The 21,224-nt window shown below is 49.4% G+C and overlaps 6 protein-coding genes across 6 annotated transcripts; 3 read left to right on the forward strand and 3 right to left on the reverse strand.

Annotated features, from left to right (window-relative positions):
- Positions 1-83: 83 nt before the first annotated feature.
- FTJAE_6273 (coiled-coil domain protein) lies at positions 84-781 on the reverse strand (the record flags this gene model as incomplete). The annotated part of the gene is made up of 2 exons (XM_037352867.1): positions 84-651; positions 711-781. 2 exons carry the CDS (start codon positions 779-781, stop codon positions 84-86), a joined length of 639 nt encoding a protein of 212 aa, XP_037206673.1.
- Positions 782-2,545: 1,764 nt separating this feature from the next.
- FTJAE_6274 (uncharacterized protein) lies at positions 2,546-3,442 on the reverse strand (the record flags this gene model as incomplete). The annotated part of the gene is made up of 2 exons (XM_037352868.1): positions 2,546-3,344; positions 3,402-3,442. 2 exons carry the CDS (start codon positions 3,440-3,442, stop codon positions 2,546-2,548), a joined length of 840 nt encoding a protein of 279 aa, XP_037206674.1.
- Positions 3,443-9,038: 5,596 nt separating this feature from the next.
- FTJAE_6275 (coatomer gamma-2 subunit) lies at positions 9,039-12,009 on the reverse strand (the record flags this gene model as incomplete). Its single annotated transcript, XM_037352869.1, has 5 exons — positions 9,039-9,271; positions 9,322-10,134; positions 10,185-11,502; positions 11,558-11,868; positions 11,934-12,009. The coding sequence occupies 5 exons, from the start codon at positions 12,007-12,009 to the stop codon at positions 9,039-9,041; spliced, it is 2,751 nt and encodes a 916-aa protein (XP_037206675.1).
- Positions 12,010-12,673: 664 nt separating this feature from the next.
- Positions 12,674-13,829, forward strand: FTJAE_6276 (ATP synthase mitochondrial F1 complex assembly factor 2; the record flags this gene model as incomplete). The annotated part of the gene is made up of 2 exons (XM_037352870.1): positions 12,674-12,977; positions 13,030-13,829. The coding sequence occupies 2 exons, from the start codon at positions 12,674-12,676 to the stop codon at positions 13,827-13,829; spliced, it is 1,104 nt and encodes a 367-aa protein (XP_037206676.1).
- A 1,711-nt stretch (positions 13,830-15,540) lies between these two features.
- On the forward strand, positions 15,541-17,197 carry FTJAE_6277 (aspartic-type signal peptidase; the record flags this gene model as incomplete). The annotated part of the gene is made up of 3 exons (XM_037352871.1): positions 15,541-15,748; positions 15,803-16,878; positions 16,931-17,197. The coding sequence occupies 3 exons, from the start codon at positions 15,541-15,543 to the stop codon at positions 17,195-17,197; spliced, it is 1,551 nt and encodes a 516-aa protein (XP_037206677.1).
- Positions 17,198-18,841: 1,644 nt separating this feature from the next.
- FTJAE_6278 (uncharacterized protein) lies at positions 18,842-20,867 on the forward strand (the record flags this gene model as incomplete). The annotated part of the gene is made up of 7 exons (XM_037352872.1): positions 18,842-18,881; positions 18,931-19,166; positions 19,210-19,575; positions 19,627-19,786; positions 19,840-20,100; positions 20,148-20,482; positions 20,535-20,867. The coding sequence occupies 7 exons, from the start codon at positions 18,842-18,844 to the stop codon at positions 20,865-20,867; spliced, it is 1,731 nt and encodes a 576-aa protein (XP_037206678.1).
- Between the last annotated feature and the right edge of the window lie 357 nt (positions 20,868-21,224).

Here is a 21,224-nt window from a genome sequence, read left to right on the forward strand (position 1 = left end):
TTCATTGGGAGGCCATACATCGAACCCCATCATCTGTAGTCGACCTATCGCGAAGTCGATCCGTTGTCTGCTTCTACTACAAGTCATTCACGGTCTTTTTCAGCGTCTGCTTCTCTCTCAAGTCGAGCGATGCTCTGGTACAGGATTGCGATCATAGTGCTCCCCATAAACTTCTCGATCTCAGCTCTTGATTCAGTACTCATGACTGTGCCTTCTCGAGTTATTCTACTGCAGAGGTAAGACCGTAGCACACCTTGTAGCTCCATATTATTAAAGGGAGGGCTCGACAAGCGCTTGGTCATCTCAGGAAACGCGATTTGACCTCCGTAGATCCGGGTCCTTTCTGCAGCCAATCGGCTCAACTCTGGTAGCTGGTACTTGATGCCAATCTTGTAGGCATAGATGGCCGTGCTGAAATCAATGACACAACTTTCTTGGTATGTGCCATGTACCTTCAAGTTACGGTACTCCCCTTTGTGTATGTAGTGAAGAAGCACATGAGCCACATGGTAGGGAGCAGCCGGGAAGACGAGTGTTTGTTGGCCCTTCCAACAGGCGAGGAAGGCCGGGTGGTTCTTGAGAATTTCTTCAGGCACGGAGACCCAGTTCTTGTTATTGAAGTTGATGATACGAGACGGCGCCAGCCAAGGTCTTGAGAAATGGTCAGAGAGGTCTATGGGAATTTGGTATATCCAAGGAACATTACTCACGAGGTGCTGGGTCGTTCCTCTTGCCGATCACCTTCGAGCGGCGGGCATGAACTGTTGAGCTTCGAACTCATGTTCGCATTTCGGAAGATATTATATCGGTGAAAGAAGCTGAGGAACTGGGTGAACTCGTCAAGAAAAGAGGAAAATGCTTTTGTTTGAGTAGAAATAAATAGATGAAGATAAGTGATAGAGAAGATTATGAGTAACAAGGAGTCATTGTCTGGCAAGCATGACGTGGTTCCTGAACAAACGGCAAGCAAACAAACAGAATGCGAAACCAATCACACGTTTATGATCGTGTGGAACATATGGGATGGAACATCAGAGGTTTCGGTCACAAAACATGTCGTAGTTACTGGTGAGCCCTGGTTCGCTCTATTCAGCGGATGAGAAGTAACACTCCGCTAAACAATGCTTCAACTACCCAGCCATTCTTCATGCGTATCGACGGGCACTCAATTCCAGCGCGTCACGCTCGGGACTGGATCATACAGTGTCAACCAAGGTGGGTAGTTGGCAAGGTCGAGGTTGATCAGACCGTCAGCAAGCCACCAAGTTCTATCGTTGTTGACACTCCACTGACAATTGACAATGGCACAGGCCCCGAGTAGAGCTGTAGTAGACACAGGCATCCCAACATGATATTTCCAAGCACCGCAGCATGTAGCCTTTTCTAGGTATTGAGCTTAATTTACGGGAGCATCTTTTATGTTGTGTAGTCAGTGGAACAATAGCCGTAGCTCCAAGAGATCTGTAGCAACTGTCGTCACCGGCTGTTTGGGCAAACCAATGGGCGGGTTATCCAGACAAACCCCTTGTACCTTGTGATTGCCCCTGACTCATCGTTTACATCCAAGAAAACGGTAATCACGTGCAACACCCCAAGCAATCACTTCATCTGCTCCGACTTCTAGTTGCTGGGGTGACTACCTAAGGTAGTAAGTTTAATCGAAGATCGGGCCATGGATTCACAAACATCTAACCTTGGTGAATAGTCGTATGAAGTGAGAGGTTTGCTGCCATGCTGTTATGTAGCTGACACCGCAGAAATGCAAAATTATGTTGCGATACTGTGTCGTTCTTGTTTTCTTCCAATCAGTAGATCAATTCAGACCGGATGTAACGGGAATCTTTCCTCCGGCATCCATCGTTTCAGTGTTGGTTGGTACCTGAGGCTCCAGCCATGCACTCGACAAGTACCTGGACCGAAGCTTTCCATCTCACAAGAACGGTAAAGAAAGCCTCTAGTCGATATACACATATTTACGGTAGGCATCTTTGCCTTCAAATGTATCATCCTTTCGCAATCGAGGAGTTACAAGTCACTTCATCCTCACGATGTCTGAACTCCCTTTGTGTGTTGCAATCACGCTGTGAACGAAGTGCCACAATAGATCAATATGTTGTAACTGATGTATCTCCTTATATGGTTGTGAGACCTCCATGTCTTCTGTGAATTTAAAATAAAAGTAAAGATCAAAGTTTTCAGCGGCCCTACGGTGCATGGTCGTGAAAGAGATCACAGCAGTTGGAGCCTGGGGCCATCCGCTACATCACCTTCTTTTGACCTTCTCACGGACAAAACATTAACTTGGTCAAGGCCTATGAGTTCATAGATGGACTGTATTCCCGGGGATACTCTCAGCTAATATTACATGGGTAAGACTCCTTCCCAAAACCCCTCGTGATCATTAATATACTGACAAACTTCATCCCCATATGCCAGTCAGTTCTGTTGCAGCCATCATTACATGTCCATCGGCTCATCATGTTCGTCGTTACATTTCCGTAGTTCATCGTTCCAAAAAGTATCCGTCGTTAGAGGCCATTGCGGCTTACCAGCGGTGAACACCGGGTGGGTAATTGGCAAGATCGAGGTTGATCAGTCCGTCGGCTCCGATAATTTTGAGCTTGCCGTTGCTGTCATGGGACTCATCGTCTGTCCCAGCGTCGGCCTCAGCCTCAGCCTCTTCAGCGTCGGTGCCTTCGCTCTCACTTTCGACGGCAACTTCGGTTGCTTCGTTGGCCTCGGTGTCTCCAACGGACTCCCCCTCCTCCTCGCCCTCTTTGTTGATCTTGGTCCAAGCACGCTCACGGCGGGCGACAGATTCCTTGAAGCGCTTGATATCCTCATCGCGCTCAGCATCAACGACCTTCATGAGTTTGTCATTGACTTCGTAGTTGCTGCTGAGACCCGCTTGGACTGCAACCCACTTAAAGTTGAGCTCGGGGTACAAGGGCTCAAGCACACTGTGAGTGTAGGCCAGCATGTAGGCGGGCTCGATGTATTGAAACAGGCTTTTCATATACGCTGTCGCTTGATCCTTCATTGGAGTGATCTCGCTGTAGACGGCCTGGGAATAGACGTGGATGGCAAGATCATAGGCACTTTCGAGGTCCGGGCGGAGAGTGAACTTGTGTACCTCATGGAAAGGCACTTTACCAGTGTAGAAGAAACGGACCATGGCGTCGATGGTCTCATTGGGAGCGAATGGGAGAGAAATGATACCCCATTTAGTGACTCTCTGGAGGAATTCAGGGCACGTGTGGAGAATCGCCTCGGCGTGGACGTACTCAACAGTAGGTCCCATCTCACCCCCCTGCATGGCTCCAAAGTAGATGGCAACCTTGGCACTATGGATATCTGTTGTCAGTACTTGTTGGTGTAAGTTGATAGAAATGTCGACTTACCCCTCGCCAGTCAGTCGCTCCGCAGGTCCAGGTTCCTGCATGTTTGCTGTGCCTTGCAGTCGAGGCAGTGACCTAAGTTAACTTAAGCACATGTAAATAAAAGAAACAAAGAACAAGAAGAAGTGAATAGGGCACTCACGCTTTTGTTTGTTGTTGCAGTAACGTGGAGAAGTTGACTTCGAGCGGAAGTCGAGGAATGTTTTGAGGGTGAAAAGAGGAGAGAGGGGAAGAAGCTCGAACGCGAGAGAAATGTTTTGATATACTGTAGGTAGTGCGGTTTGACGTGTGACGAAAAAGGCATCGGTGCCCTGGTGACCTATTTTACAAGGCACACCACACTAACGAAACGTCATTGGCCTCCTAAACCAGACGCTCATACGCTACTCTCCTGCAATTCAGGTATCTGGTCCTCTAAAAGCATCCTGCATGAGCACTGAGTGCTTGTCTATAGGCCCTATGTCTTCACAAGCATGTGTATGTGTGCTCTCTGCTATTATCCCCCTCCATACACTCCAACATATCTTATCACCCCGTCTCCCAATCTTCATCCGCAGCTTGTCGTCCCTTCATAATGTTCGTCTTGACCTTTCATTGTATCCCTTCGCATCTGTGTCGACGGGGGACAAAGCAGATCCATCCATGACTCGACTGTGCATCGTTGCCTTCGAGTGACGCTGACAACTCTGACATCCGACAAGCGTTACACGCATCTCGCCTTCTAATTATGCTTGTTATCACTCGCCTCACCAGGGTCATGACCATGAACACCTCGTATGCATTTATACTCCAACCCCTGACTGACTTTTCCCTCTGATATCTACAACTCGTCCCCAGCAACTGACTACCTGAAGTCCTCGACGTGCTTTCGATGCATAGCGCGCTTCTAGGTCCAGAATCGATCACACTGTTTCCCCAAACGCAACATCATAGCAGTAGAACTCGTTAGTGACGGTTCGACAGTTGGCCCCCTGGAGCTCTTTGCGTGTCTTGAGCCACCGGGAGACATCAGACCTTACCAAGGCGGCAGTTCGGATGCTGCAGCTCGTTGTGACTCCCATTCGTTTCGCAGTGCCCTTGATGGCTCCAGAAGGCCTCAAGGTGCTTCAAGTCTAGAGGCGCTTTGTCGAAAACCGCTGTGTTCCAGATCAACCCAGCATACCTTGCAAGATGGGCTCGTCACCACCTTCCCACATACTTGGGTCTCTCAGGGGCTTCTGTTTGACACGTTATTTGTTCCTTTAGCTGTCAGTTTGTCAATACTACCTTGCTGACAAGAGCGCGCTACAGGACCCTTCAGCAGCACTGCTTTAACAAGTACCCAACTCGCTGGGACGGCTTCTTGACTAATACGACAACCGCAAAGAAGTGTACCTTCCTCGCCATCAGCTATTCCAACTCTTATGGACCTTGAAGCACCCTCCTCGGCTAGCCATTGGTTGCAAGGCAGAGGAGGGCTCCCCAGGAGAAGAGCTCGACGCACCGTGTTGCCGCGGATGGCCCCTGAGTTAGTCACAGACAGTCCATTGGACCTTTAGGATCACTAAAGTACCTCCTTGTTGCTCCCAATGGAGGAGAAGTCCATCCTGTGGGCTTCTTTAGTACCGCGGCGCTCCAGCTCTATCATGACACTCTCAGGGGCCGACCTAGTTCGGTACGCGACCGCTGGTGGCTGTTACATTCCCACAGGACGACCGCCATTGGAACAAACCTATTGTCTTGACAGTTTAACGACAACAGCCGATACCCTCGAAGTCAAAGACGCTCAGGGGTTGGGCACTCTAATTCCGAGACATGCACTCTCCTGTATAGACGTAGCTACTCCAAGAGGGGCTTTCACTATTCGGTATTACTCTTGCAGGCACTCTCAAAACAGTAAAACTACCCAAGTGAATACCTCTCTCATTGTCGGGAGTACTAGGTGGTAGGTTAAGCCAGTAGGCTTGAGATGTACTCTCCTCATCCCAATAGGAGGTCGGGATTCCATTAAGTTCCTAACATTCTACCACTTCAGTTACATTACCGCTGACCTGCGCTGTTTAAGTAGCTATCATTGGCATACTCCCCCCTATGATCAAGGTCGACGATCCCCCATGTCCCTCGAAGTCCCCGCCACGACTATGTCTTCGCAGACTTACAAGAACTCACCCTTAAAATCTCATCCCAAGTTCAAGACAGAAGACATAGTTACTCCCAATCTTTGCCCCATCCGGCCGAACCGCTCCATTGATCCAAGAGAAGAATTCCATCAGAAGACCGTCCCTTCTTAATCCCATTTGCGTCCTCCTCAACCCACCACCGAGAGCCCAGCATATTTCAACTCCAGTTTCATCTCAATAAACTTCTGCGGCATCACCGTTTTGGTTCGAATGCAGATCGGCGGTTTGTCCCGTTCTTTTTGACGGATTCACTGCGAGCTCCCCTTACCCCTGAGTCTCGAAAGTCATGTGAACTTGCTTCCATTGGACTACACCCACCATCTTATTGCGACACGGGGATCTTGAAAGCATCTTCTTGTTAATCACATCCTTAAACCCAGGCAACCTGGAAGATTAGGGGATGTGTTGACAAGGTTTCTCTCAAGTACCAAAATTTGTGCCAGAGCAATGGAGACTCGGGTGGGCAGACCTTAGCTTTGGCTATGATTACACAGGCTTGCTGTCGGTATTCGGAAGGTTCCTCAACGCATTCTGGGTGAGATCACACCAGTTGCTCTATGCGTCATGTCGGTTAGCGATAAAGCACTCCACTGCCGCCATGGCGGCCCTGGACTAACATGCGAATAGAGTCTGTTCTTGACCGAGAGCTGAAGACTTTCCGCTAGTCGTATACTTATTGGCTTCTAATTCTAACACGCATGCGAACTTCTCAATACTGAGAGGTCGCGGTAAGCTATGGGAAGTCTTTTCCTGTATACCCTTTACCGTGGTGGGATGTACACTATCAGCTGGGTGAGTCCTTGCTTCTCCTTGGTGGGCCAGATCTGATTCATCCCTGCCTCTTTGGTGGGAGTATTTGCTCTTGATGACTTTCTGCTCTTGAGAGTATGGGATTGCCTTCTACCAGCGGTGAAAGGAGACTGTGAGGCTGTCTGCTGAATCCAGTAGAGGAACAATGTTAACCCCAAAGCAAAGCAGACAACCCGAACTTCTTTCGTACCTTTTGCTTCTCCCCCGCCAGAATACCCTTGCCGCCGTCTCCAATTCGGTTTCCTGCTCGAATACCTTGTTATTGTCGGCCTTTCTAATAGCATCGACGGTTTGGCCCACGTATGAGGCAGAACGCAAAGATCGTAAGTGAGGCATTCCTGCTCTGACGAGGGTTGTGATTTTATCGAGTACATTTTCCTATAAGAACAATGCGTGAGTAAGGTCACCAGATATGAAGGACTTATGCCATGTACTTCGAGGCTAAGCAAACGTCTTCTAGTTCGCGGTTCATATATACCCCTCTTCGTTCCCTACAAACTGTTTGGGAGGACCTTTCAAGTCAAGATTGAAACTCCCTTCGCCTATATATCCCTTGAAAGTACCTTGCCTCAGGTCCAATGCTCGAATCAAGCTTTTGGGTCCTGTAGTGCAACATTTCTGGAAAGGATACAGCATGCTGCAACCCACGATTGGGATGCTTCTTGGGAGACAAGTCAATACATGATGGGAAAGTGCTTTGTCATGGCTGTCGTAAGTTCCTCCCAGGGCTTACTTCATAAAACCTAGCGACTGGTGGTCAACATTTTCCAGGAGACGCAAGGTATATCATGTTAATTGTAGGGCTACAGGGGGCTCGAAGTGAGGGAGCTTTGGTCTTCAAGATTGTTCCAAACTGAGTCCAAAGGCCAACAATGCGTTGCTTTCTTTGTCTCTCACGTGTTTTCCAGAACCGCGGGGCGATGTAAAAGAGCTTGACTGAAGATATCATGACCACGCAACGAGACAGGCATACATCTTTCATCTCCTGGCAGGATCTTTAGTCAAGCGCTCCCTGTATATGTACATTGATATATTAGCCGGCGCATACTTGCTTTGTAGGATTGTTGGATGCCAGAAGCTTACCCTCCTTATATATACTTGCAGGATCCCAGGGACACAATAAGTAAACAGTGAGATGGGTCTTGTCTCACTTTCCAGTGAAGATATTCCAGTCAACGTGATCCGGCCAGCCAAGGTCAGGAATCACGTGCGTGCCCTGGGTGGCAGACTCAGCCCGAGGCTTGCTCTTCACCCACTTGATCTAAGGTTCATGCCCGCCCATCATTGAGATCATCATAGTTGTCTTAACGGCATCATACCGACTGTTAGCCCTCGCGAGCAAAGGCGCGACAGGCCCGAATTGCTTATCGTCTCCGACGAAGAGGAAAGACGGGTCAGGGCGCTTCGGCATAGGGACAAGAGATAGAGTGTTCAATTATAATAGATGTAGGCGCTTCCTTCTCATATCCAGGTGATACATGAGAACCTCGTCTGCGGTTTCCTGCAGACATTGTCAGTTCTTAAGGCATATGTAACGAAATCAACGATCATACTGCGGCAGCACAACGCCGGATACGGGTTCCAGTGCCAAGGTGATGAACATAGACTAACACGGAACGTTAAATTGCCCGACTGTAAGCGTATATGACTGTATATAAGTCAGGGGCCAATGGTAGCTCAAGGAAAAGGAAGAAGTGGGAAGCAATGAGATATATACACTTCAGGACCGCATGTAGAGGAATCAACATGAGTCTCGTGTCCTTCCGAAACTTGTGTCAAATCTTTACCAAAATGAAAAGCCTGTCTCTATTTTACCGGAAGGAAAATATGTCCCAAACTGCAAAAGGTCTCTTTCCCTCTGCCAACACCGACATCTCAACGATATCAACGTCAGTAACCGCAGTATACCACACTCACTAATCGCCTGTTGTCCCCAATCACTTCTCCTATCTGTGACGTTGCCTAAGTAAAACTTGGCATAACGTGGGTAACATCGTGCCAACAGCGTTTTCCCTTGCCAATGTCACTCCGCCAAACCGGAAACGAAAGGTTACACAAACACAAAGCAAGAGATACATGAGCCCGCATGCTATGCCACCTTCGCCATAGTTAAATGCGCAATCATATGCTACACGCATAGTCTAATGCTGTGACTTGAACATGCACTCGCTCAGCAAACTGTGTCACCAGCAAATGCCACAAACATCAAGACCATACCACCACGTGCAAACATTGAATTAGACACCCTAGGCTACACCAAACATACTAGCCAAGAATGCGGAAGCATATGGTATCAAATACAAGCTGCATGTCCCGTATTATGCTTGTAGGTAATTGTTACACCTCACTTCAAATCAAGTCACATATCACAGCCTCAGGCTTAACTAGGTAAATTCCATCTTTTTGCAACAAATAACATGGCCCCAACAACCATGCTCCGATAAAAACATGCTCTTATACCTTCTTCGCTTCCCTCTAACCACCCAATGAATATCTCCATCACTTTTACGAGCCTCTAACCCTCCCAGGTGACAATCATGATTCCAGGACAAGGAAACGAATCGTAAATAATCACATTACTGCCACACTTGTACGGTATGTCTAAAACCGAGACAAAGCTTTCGATACATCATGATCCTTTCAACGCCCGCTTTGCTTCTGTTGTTCATCTCTAAGCGACCGACGCGATGACTAGCGCAGCCACATTCTCCTCTTCGCTTCGCACCGTGATCTTTGTCGTGACACCAGTTTTTGATGAGTAAGCCATCCGTACGTTGGCAATCACCCGACCTCCACCAACTGTCTTGCCGAGAAGCTTGAGAGTGTGGGTGGTCTGGTTGACGGGCACATCGGTACCCTCGAGAGGCTGGAGCGACAAAGCCTTTGTAAGTTGCTCTGTAGCGTCTGTGAAATTGTTAATGTCATGTCTTTCATCATCTCAGCAGTTAACTTACCCGCAATGCTCTCCATTCCGCTCAATTGGAGGGTTTCTGTGACCTCCTCTCCAGAAGCACCAACCTGCTCCCAGATGTGGCTGAAGTTGCCAGCGAATGTGGGGATCACGTAGTCACTGCCAGCAAGGTCGAATTCGGCCACCTCGTACTCATCATCGTAGCCGGAATCCTCGGGCTCACCTGTTGAGGGGTCGATCTCCTTGCTGGTGAACTTGAGGACGTTGGAGAAGGTAGAGATGGGCAGGGAAGCCTCGCCGCCAACCTTCTTAAAAGCGACATAGACCTTGCCGGGCTCATCAGTTGCAAGCTTCTCAGCCTGGATGATGAAGACCTCCTCGAGCTCCTCCTCGTCTGCGGGAGTAGCGACAACCGAGACGTTCTCAAGAACAGTGTCGGGCAAGGTGTTCTTAACCTCATATTGGAGGACAATGTGCTCCTTGAAGATGTGCTTGACTAAGCTGACAACATACTCAGTCTCGGCTTCAGTAAGCTCGATGACAGGCGAAGACTTGAGGACACTGCCAAACTCCTTCATCTCGGGGATCTCGAGCAGCTCCTGGGCATACCGTTGAGCCTGAGCAGAAGCAGAAGCAACAGCCTCGGCTCCGGTAGGCTTGGTGGGGCCAACCTTGGGAGCCTTGAGTGTAGGGGCAGTGGCAATCAGCTTCTTGGATCGGTCCTCTGCGTCGGCCTGCTCCCGAGTAACCACAGGAATCTTGGCAATGTCGAAGGGACTATCAAAAGCGGACTTGTCGTCTGATGTGACGTAGAGGACAAGCTGCTGCTCGAAGTAGGGAAGGGAGAACATATTCTCTGTTTGCGCATTAGCAGTAATCCACAGTCAGTCATTAATTCATGCTTACCATTCTTGACAAATCGAGCTGCCATCTCATCATCCTCCTCATTCATGAGCTTCAGGTTGAGGGCAGCACGATCACGGACTTCATCATCAACATCATCCAAGCATCGGGTGAGGAGGACACGGACACTGCTCTTAACCTCAGGATCCTTCTGGCCAACACCGAACTTGGCGAGGGCAGTGACAGCAGCAGCTCGCACGATGGCGTTCTCAAGAACAACTCGGTTGTAAATATATCGGATATACTTGGTAGGCTGAGCGGTCTTGGGACCCTCAAGACCGATAAGGTGAAGAATGCGGACAGCCAGCTTAGTGAACTCGCAATCCTCAATAAATTCGCAGAGATGGGCAAGCGCATCCTCTTTGGAATCAGGCACGAACTTGATCAAGTCGAACATGCTCTCCACAACAGCCCTCTTGAACTCGTATCCACCCTCATCGCGCAGAATACCACTGAGGAAGGTAAGCATACCAGCTTGCTTGCTGGGGAACTTGAGGCACAAGGTTCGGATAGCCTCCACAATTGTGATCTTGAACTCGTCGGTAATCTCGGACATGAAGGTGGAAATCTGCTTCATTAACCTGTCGACACTGGCCTCGTTACCGGTCTTAAGGAGCGTGGTGATGGCGAAAGTGGCAATGGATCGGTTGCTGTTAGAGATGAGAAGCTCGATATCGGGGTTGCAGGCGTTGACGGCGGTAGGCTTGAAGCTGGCAAAGTTGTGGAGGATTCGGAGAGCGGCGAACTTGGTTACAGCGCGGGGAGAGGTGAGGAACAGTTGGAGAACGTGGACAGCTTGCGCTACCTCAGCATCGGTAACATCTCGCATGTCGCAGATAGCCTTGGCAGCCTCAAAGTTGACCATTTCGCTCTTGTGTCGCAGCCAGCCATCAAGGAGCTGCATCATGGGCTTCCTCAACGAAGCGTCCTCTTCAGCGAGCTGTGCAGCAAGTCGAACCAGCATGATGATAGCAGCGGGGTTCTTGAGAGCACCAGGAGCGCCGAATTGCTGAACCATCTTGACAAGGGCCATTCGGTCGTGCATGCGCATCTGATATAGGAGTCCGACAGCGTGGTATTGCGACATGGTCGAGTGGTTCATGGGAACTTGGCTGCTTGAGGTGGAGAATCCCAGGGAGAAGCCACCAGAGGACTTGCTGGAGGCAGCGGCCTCCTGGGTCTCGCTCTGCCATCGTCGGACGACATCCTTGGCGATGGGAAGGAGGTGGTATGAGGAAACGAGGGCGGCAGATGATACGGAGGGGTTCTTGTCGACAATTGCGGTCTTCATAACTCGTTCGATCGATTGCACGGTCGTGGCCTTTACAGTGTCAGCTTCCAGGGGTGTCGGTGTACCTGCCGGCAAAGCAACCTACATCAATAATACGGCAGAGGGCGCGAATGGCATTGGGTCGGTAGATAGCGTCGGTACTGCCGCCAGTATCCTTCATAATCGTGCTGGTAACCATAATAATATCCTCAGCTGAGTTGGCGAGCTCCTTGATAACAAGGTGGACCATCTGTCTGAGACTGGCATCCTTGTTCTGGAAGAGCTTCGAGATACCGAAGAAGAGGGTTGTAGCTTCGTTGGTGGGGAACTTCTCTCCTGTGTAGAGAAGGAGAGCGATCTTGGTGAGCAGAATGCGACATCGTCGAGGCTGGATAGGGGAGCTGTTGAAGAGTCGTGCTGTTGAACTATTTAGCTTCACTGTGGGGGGGAGAATAAGAATAAGGCGATTGTAGGAGACGGACCTTCTTGGAAGACTTGAGTTCGGTCAACCTTGACCAGCCCGAGGTCGGCGTCTTCGTCCTTCTTGCCGTAACTCATGCTGGGCAACTGGGTTGAGGTGAAAGGTTTGGTCGAGGGAGACTTGAGGTTGCGGTCGAGGCGCTCCTAAGGTAGAATCACCACGTCGCAGTTACGCTTCAGGGATGAGCGGTGCCGCATCACGTGATCTTATCAGTCCCTTATCGGGCGTGGATTCGTGTCAACTTTGGCGTTGGCTTCAGCTTGGAAGTCGACGGTAGGAGTCAATTGCCAAAATCTTCGGTCTTTCATAGTGATTAAGCTTTCTCTTATGTCTTTTATTTTCCCATCCCTCATATAATTGGCATTTTCATATCCCATTGTCCCACTGGTATGGCCACTGTCCTAAGGCAAGGTTGCTGCTGGAGAATGGAGCACGACAGCTTCAGGTACCCGCAGCCTTTCAGATGCTCAATTAAACTTACATTGATGCTCTAGCATGTCCCAATAGCTTGAATAACTACTAGAGATTGTCTAATACATTATGATTATCATATTTATATGTCAAAGAAGAGTTCCTGGGGCCCTTTTCATAGCTCTCACCTTCAAAAAGTGACATCATGTCGACCCTGAATCCATCCACCCACCTCGAACTTCCAGCCGGCCCCAATTTTCCGGGTCGCATCTTTAAATCCCCCAGCTTCATTCTCTCAACCTCAATCCACGACCCGAATTGTCGCCCAGAATGAAGTCTGTAACACGAGTACCACTTCGCATTGCGCCTCGGCTCGTCCAGCGTCCGGCCTTTGTCCGCCCATTTCACTCGACCGTCGTCAAGGCCGCCAATGTCGCTCCAGTGGTCGGCACCGGCCCGCCACCTGAGCCACCGATCCAACCCGCCGAAAATGTCCATCAGCGAGTTGCGAGGCGGAGAAAGCAGGTTGAGATGCTCAAGAATGCTAAAGAGCTTCGAAATGCCAGTGCTGGAAAGGGAGGCGGTGGTTTGAAGAAGCGATTCTGGAAAGATGTTTCTGTGAAGGAAGTTGACGGTTAGACAAATACTTTTACCCCACCATCAAAGCGTATACTGATGAGATACAGGTGCTCTTCAAGTCTTCCTCGATACTCGACCGTTGAGACATCCTGTATCAAAGGAGATCGTTCGAATTCCCATCACCAAGCCCGATCTTGCTTCCGCTCTCGCCCTAGAATGGGATCTTTTGACTTCTGCACAAGATGCTACAAGACATCATTTGATCCCTCTTACAAGTCTTGCATGCCGAGCTCTCGATATCGCCGAGGCTGATAACACCCCTGGGGGCGAAATCTCAGAGGTCCGAGACGCCATTGCTACAACACTATTACGATACCTCGATACCGATTCCATTCTCTGCTGGAACCCTCCTGCAGGAGAGCACGATCTCAAGAATGAAGCTGGAGAGTCGCTACGAGATGTACAGAAGCGCACAGCCGAGGAGATTGTGTCTTTCCTGACAACACATGTTTGGCCAGGCATCACCATCAACCCAGTCCTTGACGGCCACTCCATCTTGCCCCAGTCACAGGCACCTGGAGTTCGCGAGATTGTTCAGGGCTGGATCGCTGGTCTAGATGCTTTCGAGATTGCTGGACTTGAGCGTGCCACATTGGCTGGCAAGAGTCTCCTCGCTGCTGCACGATTCGTTGTTGAGTGGACCGAGGGTTCAGTCGCAAGAGGTCATTTGAACCCTGGTAAGAAGTTTGGTGTCGAAGAAGCCGCTGCTGCTACCAGTCTTGAAGTTGACTGGCAAACCGGACAGTGGGGAGAGGTCGAGGATACCCATGATGTTAACAAGGAGGATGTGAGAAGACAGCTGGGCAGCGTTGTCCTGTTGGTATCTGGCACAGGTTTGAAGGCATAAATAAAATGAGACTGGATAGATGGCATGACTTGTAAAATATAACGACTTGTAAATTACCAGCTAGATAGAAAGCTTTTGGAACCCGTAAGACTGACTGGATAAAAATTAAACATATTGACGGTTACCTGTCTTGCGCTCTCAAACTTATGTCTATGTCTCCAACTTTCATCAAGTCATTAGCTACAATCCTCAGTATGGCCATCTCATAGAGTAAGAAAACACTAGACCTTAATATAAGGTATTAAAATAAACTCAGTAAAGGATATCTTAGGTCTATTCTAAACTTATCCTAAACTTATACTAAGTTACCTAAGTATTTCTATCACTTGGATCAAGGTCCTAAGTTTTCTTTCCTCCCCTAGGCCCCCATCTGCGGTCCAAGAACGCCCTGTAGAATTAAATTACAATGAGGCCGCCCGTTAAGAACCGTAGCCAAGTGGCTTGCGTATCATTGAGCGTAAACGTCGTTGTACATGGCTTGCTCACCATCAATGCAATCTTAAAAAGTCATGATGTCCTACCCTACATCGGCATATTGAACAAGGATTCCACGCCAGGGCTGAGAGTCATCAGCGCAAATAAAGTAAAACAGAGACACGCCAGTGCATCCGGATAGAAACTCTGATTGTCGAGTGGCAGGCTAGGATATGCTTGAGAAATGAAGTGGGAGATCGACCGAACGTTACTGTAGATAAACTTCCGATCGTTTAATTCCTGCAACCATAAGAATCGGCTTCCGTGAGCTTAATTTCCACAAGCAACAGGGTCAAGCTTGATTGTGTGCCCAATCGCTTCACTTTTATGCGACCAAGAATAAGCCTGTACATAACATGTCGTATTTCTCCCAAGCCTCCCTCTCGCATTCATGAAATGCCCGTTGCTGCCGTTCTTTCAACTGTGGCACAAGGCGCAGAGCCAAGGGACAAAATCGCCACGGGCTGAGATCCCTAATCCCAATTGAGCTTCAAAGACATCATCCACTACAAAAAGCCGCGCAAGCCGCCTACCCTTCTGATTTTTAAGCTGAAGGCTAGCCCTATTACCTACTGATCCTTCCAGTGGCCAAGACCCTACAGTGATTGCCGTGTTTCTTGTGATCAGGAAGACGGCGAGTCTCATTGGGAAATGACCGAAGATCTGCTTGGTTGGGGTTAGCCTGGTTGCTAGCAAGAGAGGCGGAGTCATGATAAATGAGCCAAGCTGAATGGATCACTTCTGTAACGTGAGACATGGGGGGGCTAGCGAGCCTTGAATGGGCACTCTGATTCAACGTAGAGAAAGCCATTGTTGGACAGAGACAAATATCAGCTGTCTCTTGCTAGGTAGGGAGAAGAGACTCACCAGCAAAAGCCATGCTCTGAATAGAAATACGTTACACAACAGAGGTCTTCTTATGCGCAAAACAACGCCCCAAAGCCCAATCATGCAGGTCCAAAACCCCTACGTCAAGGACTTTTCAGCCGTACCGTATTACCCAACGTCTAAGCAAACGCCAAGACCATCAGCCAAGCACATCCCGCTAATTCCGTCCCTTTTAGATCCTAGCACATCCACCAACCAAGGCACAGCCCGGGGGTGAGGTAGGCAGGGAAAACGCCACTAGGGGCCTTGGAGTTGTTAGTTTAAAGACGAGGCAGTCTCTGTTCTTCCTCCTGGGGACGTTGTCAGAAACCGTTGTAGCCTTTTGCAAACAAACACCACAGAAGTCATTATGAGGTGGACCACGATAACTACAGCCGCAGCCCTGCTCGGCAGCGTTGACGCCATTAGCTTCCCGAGATCGAAGGCCGGTAAAGGTTATCTGTCGATGCACGTTGGTACGGTGGAGCGAAACAAGAATAAGCAGCACGACAAGCGTCAAGACGGTGACGCTATCGCCGTTCGACTTGAGAACAAGGATTTCTTCTACGCGACAGACAGTATGTCACTATGCTCTTAGTGACTACCTAACTACAGTTGTTAATATGCTACAGTTGAAATCGGTACTCCTCCTCAAAAAGTCACAGTCCTTCTCGATACCGGCTCCAACGAACTCTGGGTAAACCCCGACTGCGAAGAAGCCCAATCCGCTACTCAATACAACCAATGTCTTGACTTTGGCCAATACGACCCTCGAAAGTCAAAGACACCACCTATCGGTCCTTTCGGTGGCGAGACACTCAACTATGGCGACGCGTCCGACTCAACGACGCATACATCTGCCACGATCCGATATTATACAGATCTCATGACATTTGGAGACTCAAAGTTGAGAAATCAGACTTTCGGTGTTTTGGTCGAGAGCAATGGTATCTCGCAGGGTATCCTAGGTCTTGCGCCTGATCTGCGGGCTGGATTTGACGGGGATGAGCCTTATAGCTTATTGCTTACTTCAATGGCTGATCAGGGACTTATCAACAGTCGTGTGTTCGCACTTGATCTACGACACTCCGATGATACCGAAGGTGCTTTGATCTATGGCGGTATTGATCGCAGCAAGTATATCGGCAACCTGGAGACACGGCCTATCATTCGTGGTGAGGGTGGTGAGTACCGTCTCGCCGTTGAGTTGGATAGCCTCGGTGTCACTATTAGCGGTGACACAGAGAACATTCGTGTCTCGAGCTCTGATTCCAACGTCATGCTCGACTCCGGAACGACTCTCACCCGCATGCACATGTCCGTCGCGCGACCAATTCTGGAGGCTCTCGATGCTCAGAACGATGGTGAGGGCTTTTACATGACCGACTGCGAAAACCGCGACCTCGATGGCACGGTTGATTTTGGGTTCGGTGACAAGATTATTAAGGTTGCCTTCAGCGACTTTATTCTCGAGCTTGGACCTGGAACGTGCTACATTGGTCTTGTACCTACCAGCGACCAGCAGATTCTTGGTGACTCTGTTCTACGAGCCGGATACTTCGTCTTCGATTGGGACAACGAGGAGGTCCATCTCGCTCAGGCTGCTGATTGTGGTGATGAGGACATTGTTGCTGTTGGATCTGGCTCTGACGCTGTGCCCAGTGAGACTGGCAAGTGTAAGAGTTCTGATATCACAGCCACTGGACGTGTAAGTCATGATGCCTTGTACTCCTGCATGATTAAACTGACAACATTGATAGGCGGCTACTGCTACTGGCACAGGCGGCTCGTTCCCTACCTCTGCGTACACCACCACTTACACCATCACCTCATGTCCCGACTTCGAACGCGACTGTGCCACAGGCGTCGTGACGACACAGACCTTCAGCGGTCGACCAACCGTCACGGTCACTGCCGGAGCCGGCAGTGGTGGTGATGACGATGACAATGCCGCATGGCAGCCTACACCCCTCAGCTGGGTGTTTGCTGTCATTGGCGGTTTTGCTCTCGGAGTCAACCTGCTATAGTGGGAGATATGGTTGTACATATTTTAATGACATCTCTTGGACATGACGACTGTAATTGAATAGACCGCATTTAGGGTATGCGCGGCATACAGCATACGGCGGCGTTTGATCTTTGCATTCTCTCACCTTGTACTCATGAATTGCGTGACTTGGGAAATTGCCTCAGCTGTACTGGGCCACATCGCGTGTATGCTGTGTTTCCACAGAAAGGGAGCACAGCATGTCATGGCATCACGATCGGGAGATACTTTCGGAGAATTTCTTCCCTCGATGTAGACTTTTTGTGCACCCATCGTGTTGGATCAACGTGCTTTGCTCGTGGTGCCGCAACAGCTGACAGCCACATCTTGCGCAACGCGGGAGGAAGACTTCGGATATCTCGGGAGACGCTCTGTATTCATCAAGAATTGGTCGTTTGTGTCTGTGTAATTGTAATCGCGGTAGTCTATTGAGTCTTTTCTCTTGAGAAACATCGGCGCACTGCTGTAGAATGCAGAATCGCGAAGGTCGATGAATGGCATCTCTCTTGAAGCTCTCACAAAGGCTGTCGTGCATCGTTAGGGAGGTGCCAGATTTCTGAATCAGAGAGTTACATCGTAACCCCATTTCGCAATTCTAATAGGTGATAGCTCCTAGCGGTGAGTAAAAGGCGACAACTCCAACTCTGATCGGATTTAACTTATACAGCTGAGAGAATTGTCGGTTCCAGTAGGCGAAGTCGTTATGGCGGGAAGCAACAGAACTAGGGTGCAGGAGTCAATTTCATGAACACACGAAAAGCAGCATATGATAGTCTGATCAGTAGCCATAAACAATTGTGTAGTTGCTCTTGATGAGTAATTTCGGTATCTGGCAACATTCTATCTGCCTTTTTAGGCAATCTGAGTTCATCCTGACTGGTGGACGTCAGCGCGGGTAAGAAACGTGCAACGGTAAGCTTACTTGAGCTTAATTTGACTTTCGCTGGGAGCAGTAGCGATATAAGTCGCTCACATATTACAGTACAGCTTCTTCCTTCTCCATAGCACCGTGAACAGAGTCGCAATCTTTGGTTATACATGAATTCTCATGGAGGGACAAGGCTCCTTATCGAGACGGAAGACGTTGGACATGGCGGAATTAGGGCGGAATCCAATGCAAGCCACATACCGAGGCATCAAAGATACGGTCCACTCCCTCTACCCCAATTCCTGCAACAAATCCAACGATAGAAGACATACAGAAGCTACTAAGCTCAAAATACTCAATACCAAGAAATACTCTCAACCTTAATATTTTTAGTCACATGCACCTCGCCTTCAGCTTTGACCCCTAAACATGATCTACCTACCTACGTAACCCTATGGCAACGACCCTATTATCTCTACCTGGGCTGGCACACCGAGGTCTTGAGGCTTGAATCGTAGCTAATAGGGCCAAGATTGGTGTAATGCGGAGATAGTGGGAATCAAACCGCGCTAAATTGGGTCTTCCCCAGATTTGGAGGAGCCCCCGAAGCGACAAGGAGAAGAGAGAAGCAGGGAACCAACGACGTAGTACATATTCAGCTCCTCATCTTTTTTCCCTCTTCCCTCTCCTCTATTCTCCTCATTCTCTCCTCATCCCTCTAATTTCTGAATAACTTCCCTCTAATCCCTATTCAAGATGGTCTTCTATCCTCCTCCCTCGGTTAGCCTGCCCTTCGGTAAAGTCACCCTGTCGCCAGTTTCAGCTCCTCTACTCACATTCCTTAGAACCTCCCGAGTCAATCACCATCCCAGACTTCATCTTCAGCGATAAGCACGCTCGTAAGCCTATTGCTCAGTCCAGAAACCCCTTCACATGTGGTATCTCTGGTAAGACGTACACCACAGAAGAGGTGATCCAGCGTGAGAAACTTCTCGCACGCGCTCTTGCAAAGCGCCTTCGCTATGATGTCCACGATGGGACGGAGTGGGATCGAGTAGTGGCGCTATTCTCAGTCAACACTGTACGTTTGAGCTCGTCACACAAAAATCCAACTAACGTATAAGATCGACTACATTACCATGACCCATGCTGTTCACCGTTTGAACGGAATCGTCACACCCGCCAGTGCCGCATATTCTGCCCCAGAACTCGAACATCAGCTCCGCTCATCCGGCGCAAACGCCCTTTTCACTTGTGTCCCTCTTCTCGAGACTGCTCTCACTGCCGCGAAGGCTGTCGGTATCCCTGAGGATCGTATCTTTCTTCTACCCGTGCCCGGCTTCGAGTCCAAGCCACCTTTCAAGTCAATCGATGATTTGGTTGCAGAGGGCAAGGATGCGCCTGAACTTCAGCCTCTGAATTGGATCAAGGGTCAAGGATTGAGGCAAGTTGCGTATCTATGCTACTCCAGTGGAACGTCAGGTCTCCCTGTAAGTCTCGCCAGATTTGGATGAAACGAATACCCGGCTCACAAACTGTAGAAAGCGGTCGAGATTACCCACGTCAATGTGATCGCCAACGTTATGCAAATGACTGTCCAAAACGCAGAGGGCCGCAAAGCAGCCGGAGTCGATACCCAGGTTCAGCTTGGTCTCTTACCACTCAGTCACATCTACGGCCTCGTCCCAGTCGCTCATTGGGGTAATGTCATCTCACCCCTGTTTCCACGTCCCACTGAACTAACTTGTTTCAAGGTATCTACAATGGCGACGAGACAGTCATCCTGCCCAAGTTCGAGCTCAAGATGTTCCTCGCTACCGTTCAACGGTTCAAGATCGAGCAAATGGCCCTCGTCCCTCCCATCATGGTCCAGATGCTGAGCCACAAGGCTGAATGTCAAAGGTATGACCTCAGCTCCGTCCGCTTCATTTTCAGCGGTGCTGCTCCCCTCGGAAAGGAAACCATTTCTGGCTTGAATGAAATCTGGCCCAGTTGGAATATCTGCCAAGGTTACGGTACGTTCCCTTCAATCACGCGTCGTGTCTCGTCGCTAATTTCGCAGGTCTCACTGAAACATCACCCGTGGTCTCATCAACTACCGAACTCGATATCGATCCCGGCTCCTCTGGATCCCTTCTTCCTGGCATCAAGGCCAAGGTCATCGATGCTGAAGGCAAAGAGGTTACGGAATACAACACCCCTGGTGAACTTTACGTCCAAGGCCCCAGTGTTGTTCTGGGATATCTCAACAATGCAAAGGCCACAGCTGAGACCTTTGTAAACCACAGCGATGGACGCTGGATGCGAACCGGTGACGAGGTTATCGTTCGCAAGTCACCCAAGGGCATTGAACACCTTGTCATCGTGGACCGAATCAAGGAGCTTATTAAAGTCAAGGTAAATTTCACCACGTTGACGCCCTTGCTCACCTACTGACATACTCTACTAGGGCCACCAAGTCGCACCAGCTGAGCTCGAAGCTCATCTTCTCACCCATCCTCTCGTCGACGACTGTGCAGTTATTCAAGTCCCCGATGAACGAGCTGGCGAAGTCCCCAAGGCTTTCGTCGTCAAAGCACCCGAGGCCAAGGGCAAGTCTGACGAGGAGGTCACAAAAAGCATTAACAAGCACGTCGAAGAGCACAAGGCGCGTCACAAGTGGCTCAAGGGCGGCATCGAGTTTATCGAAATCATTCCCAAGAGTCCTAGTGGCAAGATCCTTCGACGTCTGTTGAGAGACAAGGAGAAGCAGGCCCGCAAGGAGAAGGGAGCCAAGCTGTAATGATGTGGTGCTTGGAGAGTGTAAGAAAGAGAGGGAAATTCAGGCGCTTCCTATGAGGAAGTAGAGCAATTAATGACTTCTAGATCACTTAGCAAACTTGTCATATACATTTGATCTTGTGCTTAGCCTATGCCTTTTCAATCCCTGCTTCATGGTATCAGTTCCATACCGACCGTGAGAAGAAAAGGAGACGCGTTCAATTGACGATTGATTGCTCCTGGAAATCATAGAACTCACCTTACGTGCCCATGTACATAAGACTTACGCCATCGCTAAATAGAGGAACTTCCTGAAGAGACTATAGATTAGCATTAATGCAGTTTCCACAGTCATCCATGATATCGCATTGATGCAAGT

The sequence above is a fragment of the Fusarium tjaetaba genome (genome assembly GCF_013396195.1).
Source record: "Fusarium tjaetaba strain NRRL 66243 chromosome Unknown NRRL66243_c0000122, whole genome shotgun sequence".
Lineage (NCBI taxonomy): Eukaryota > Fungi > Ascomycota > Sordariomycetes > Hypocreales > Nectriaceae > Fusarium > Fusarium tjaetaba.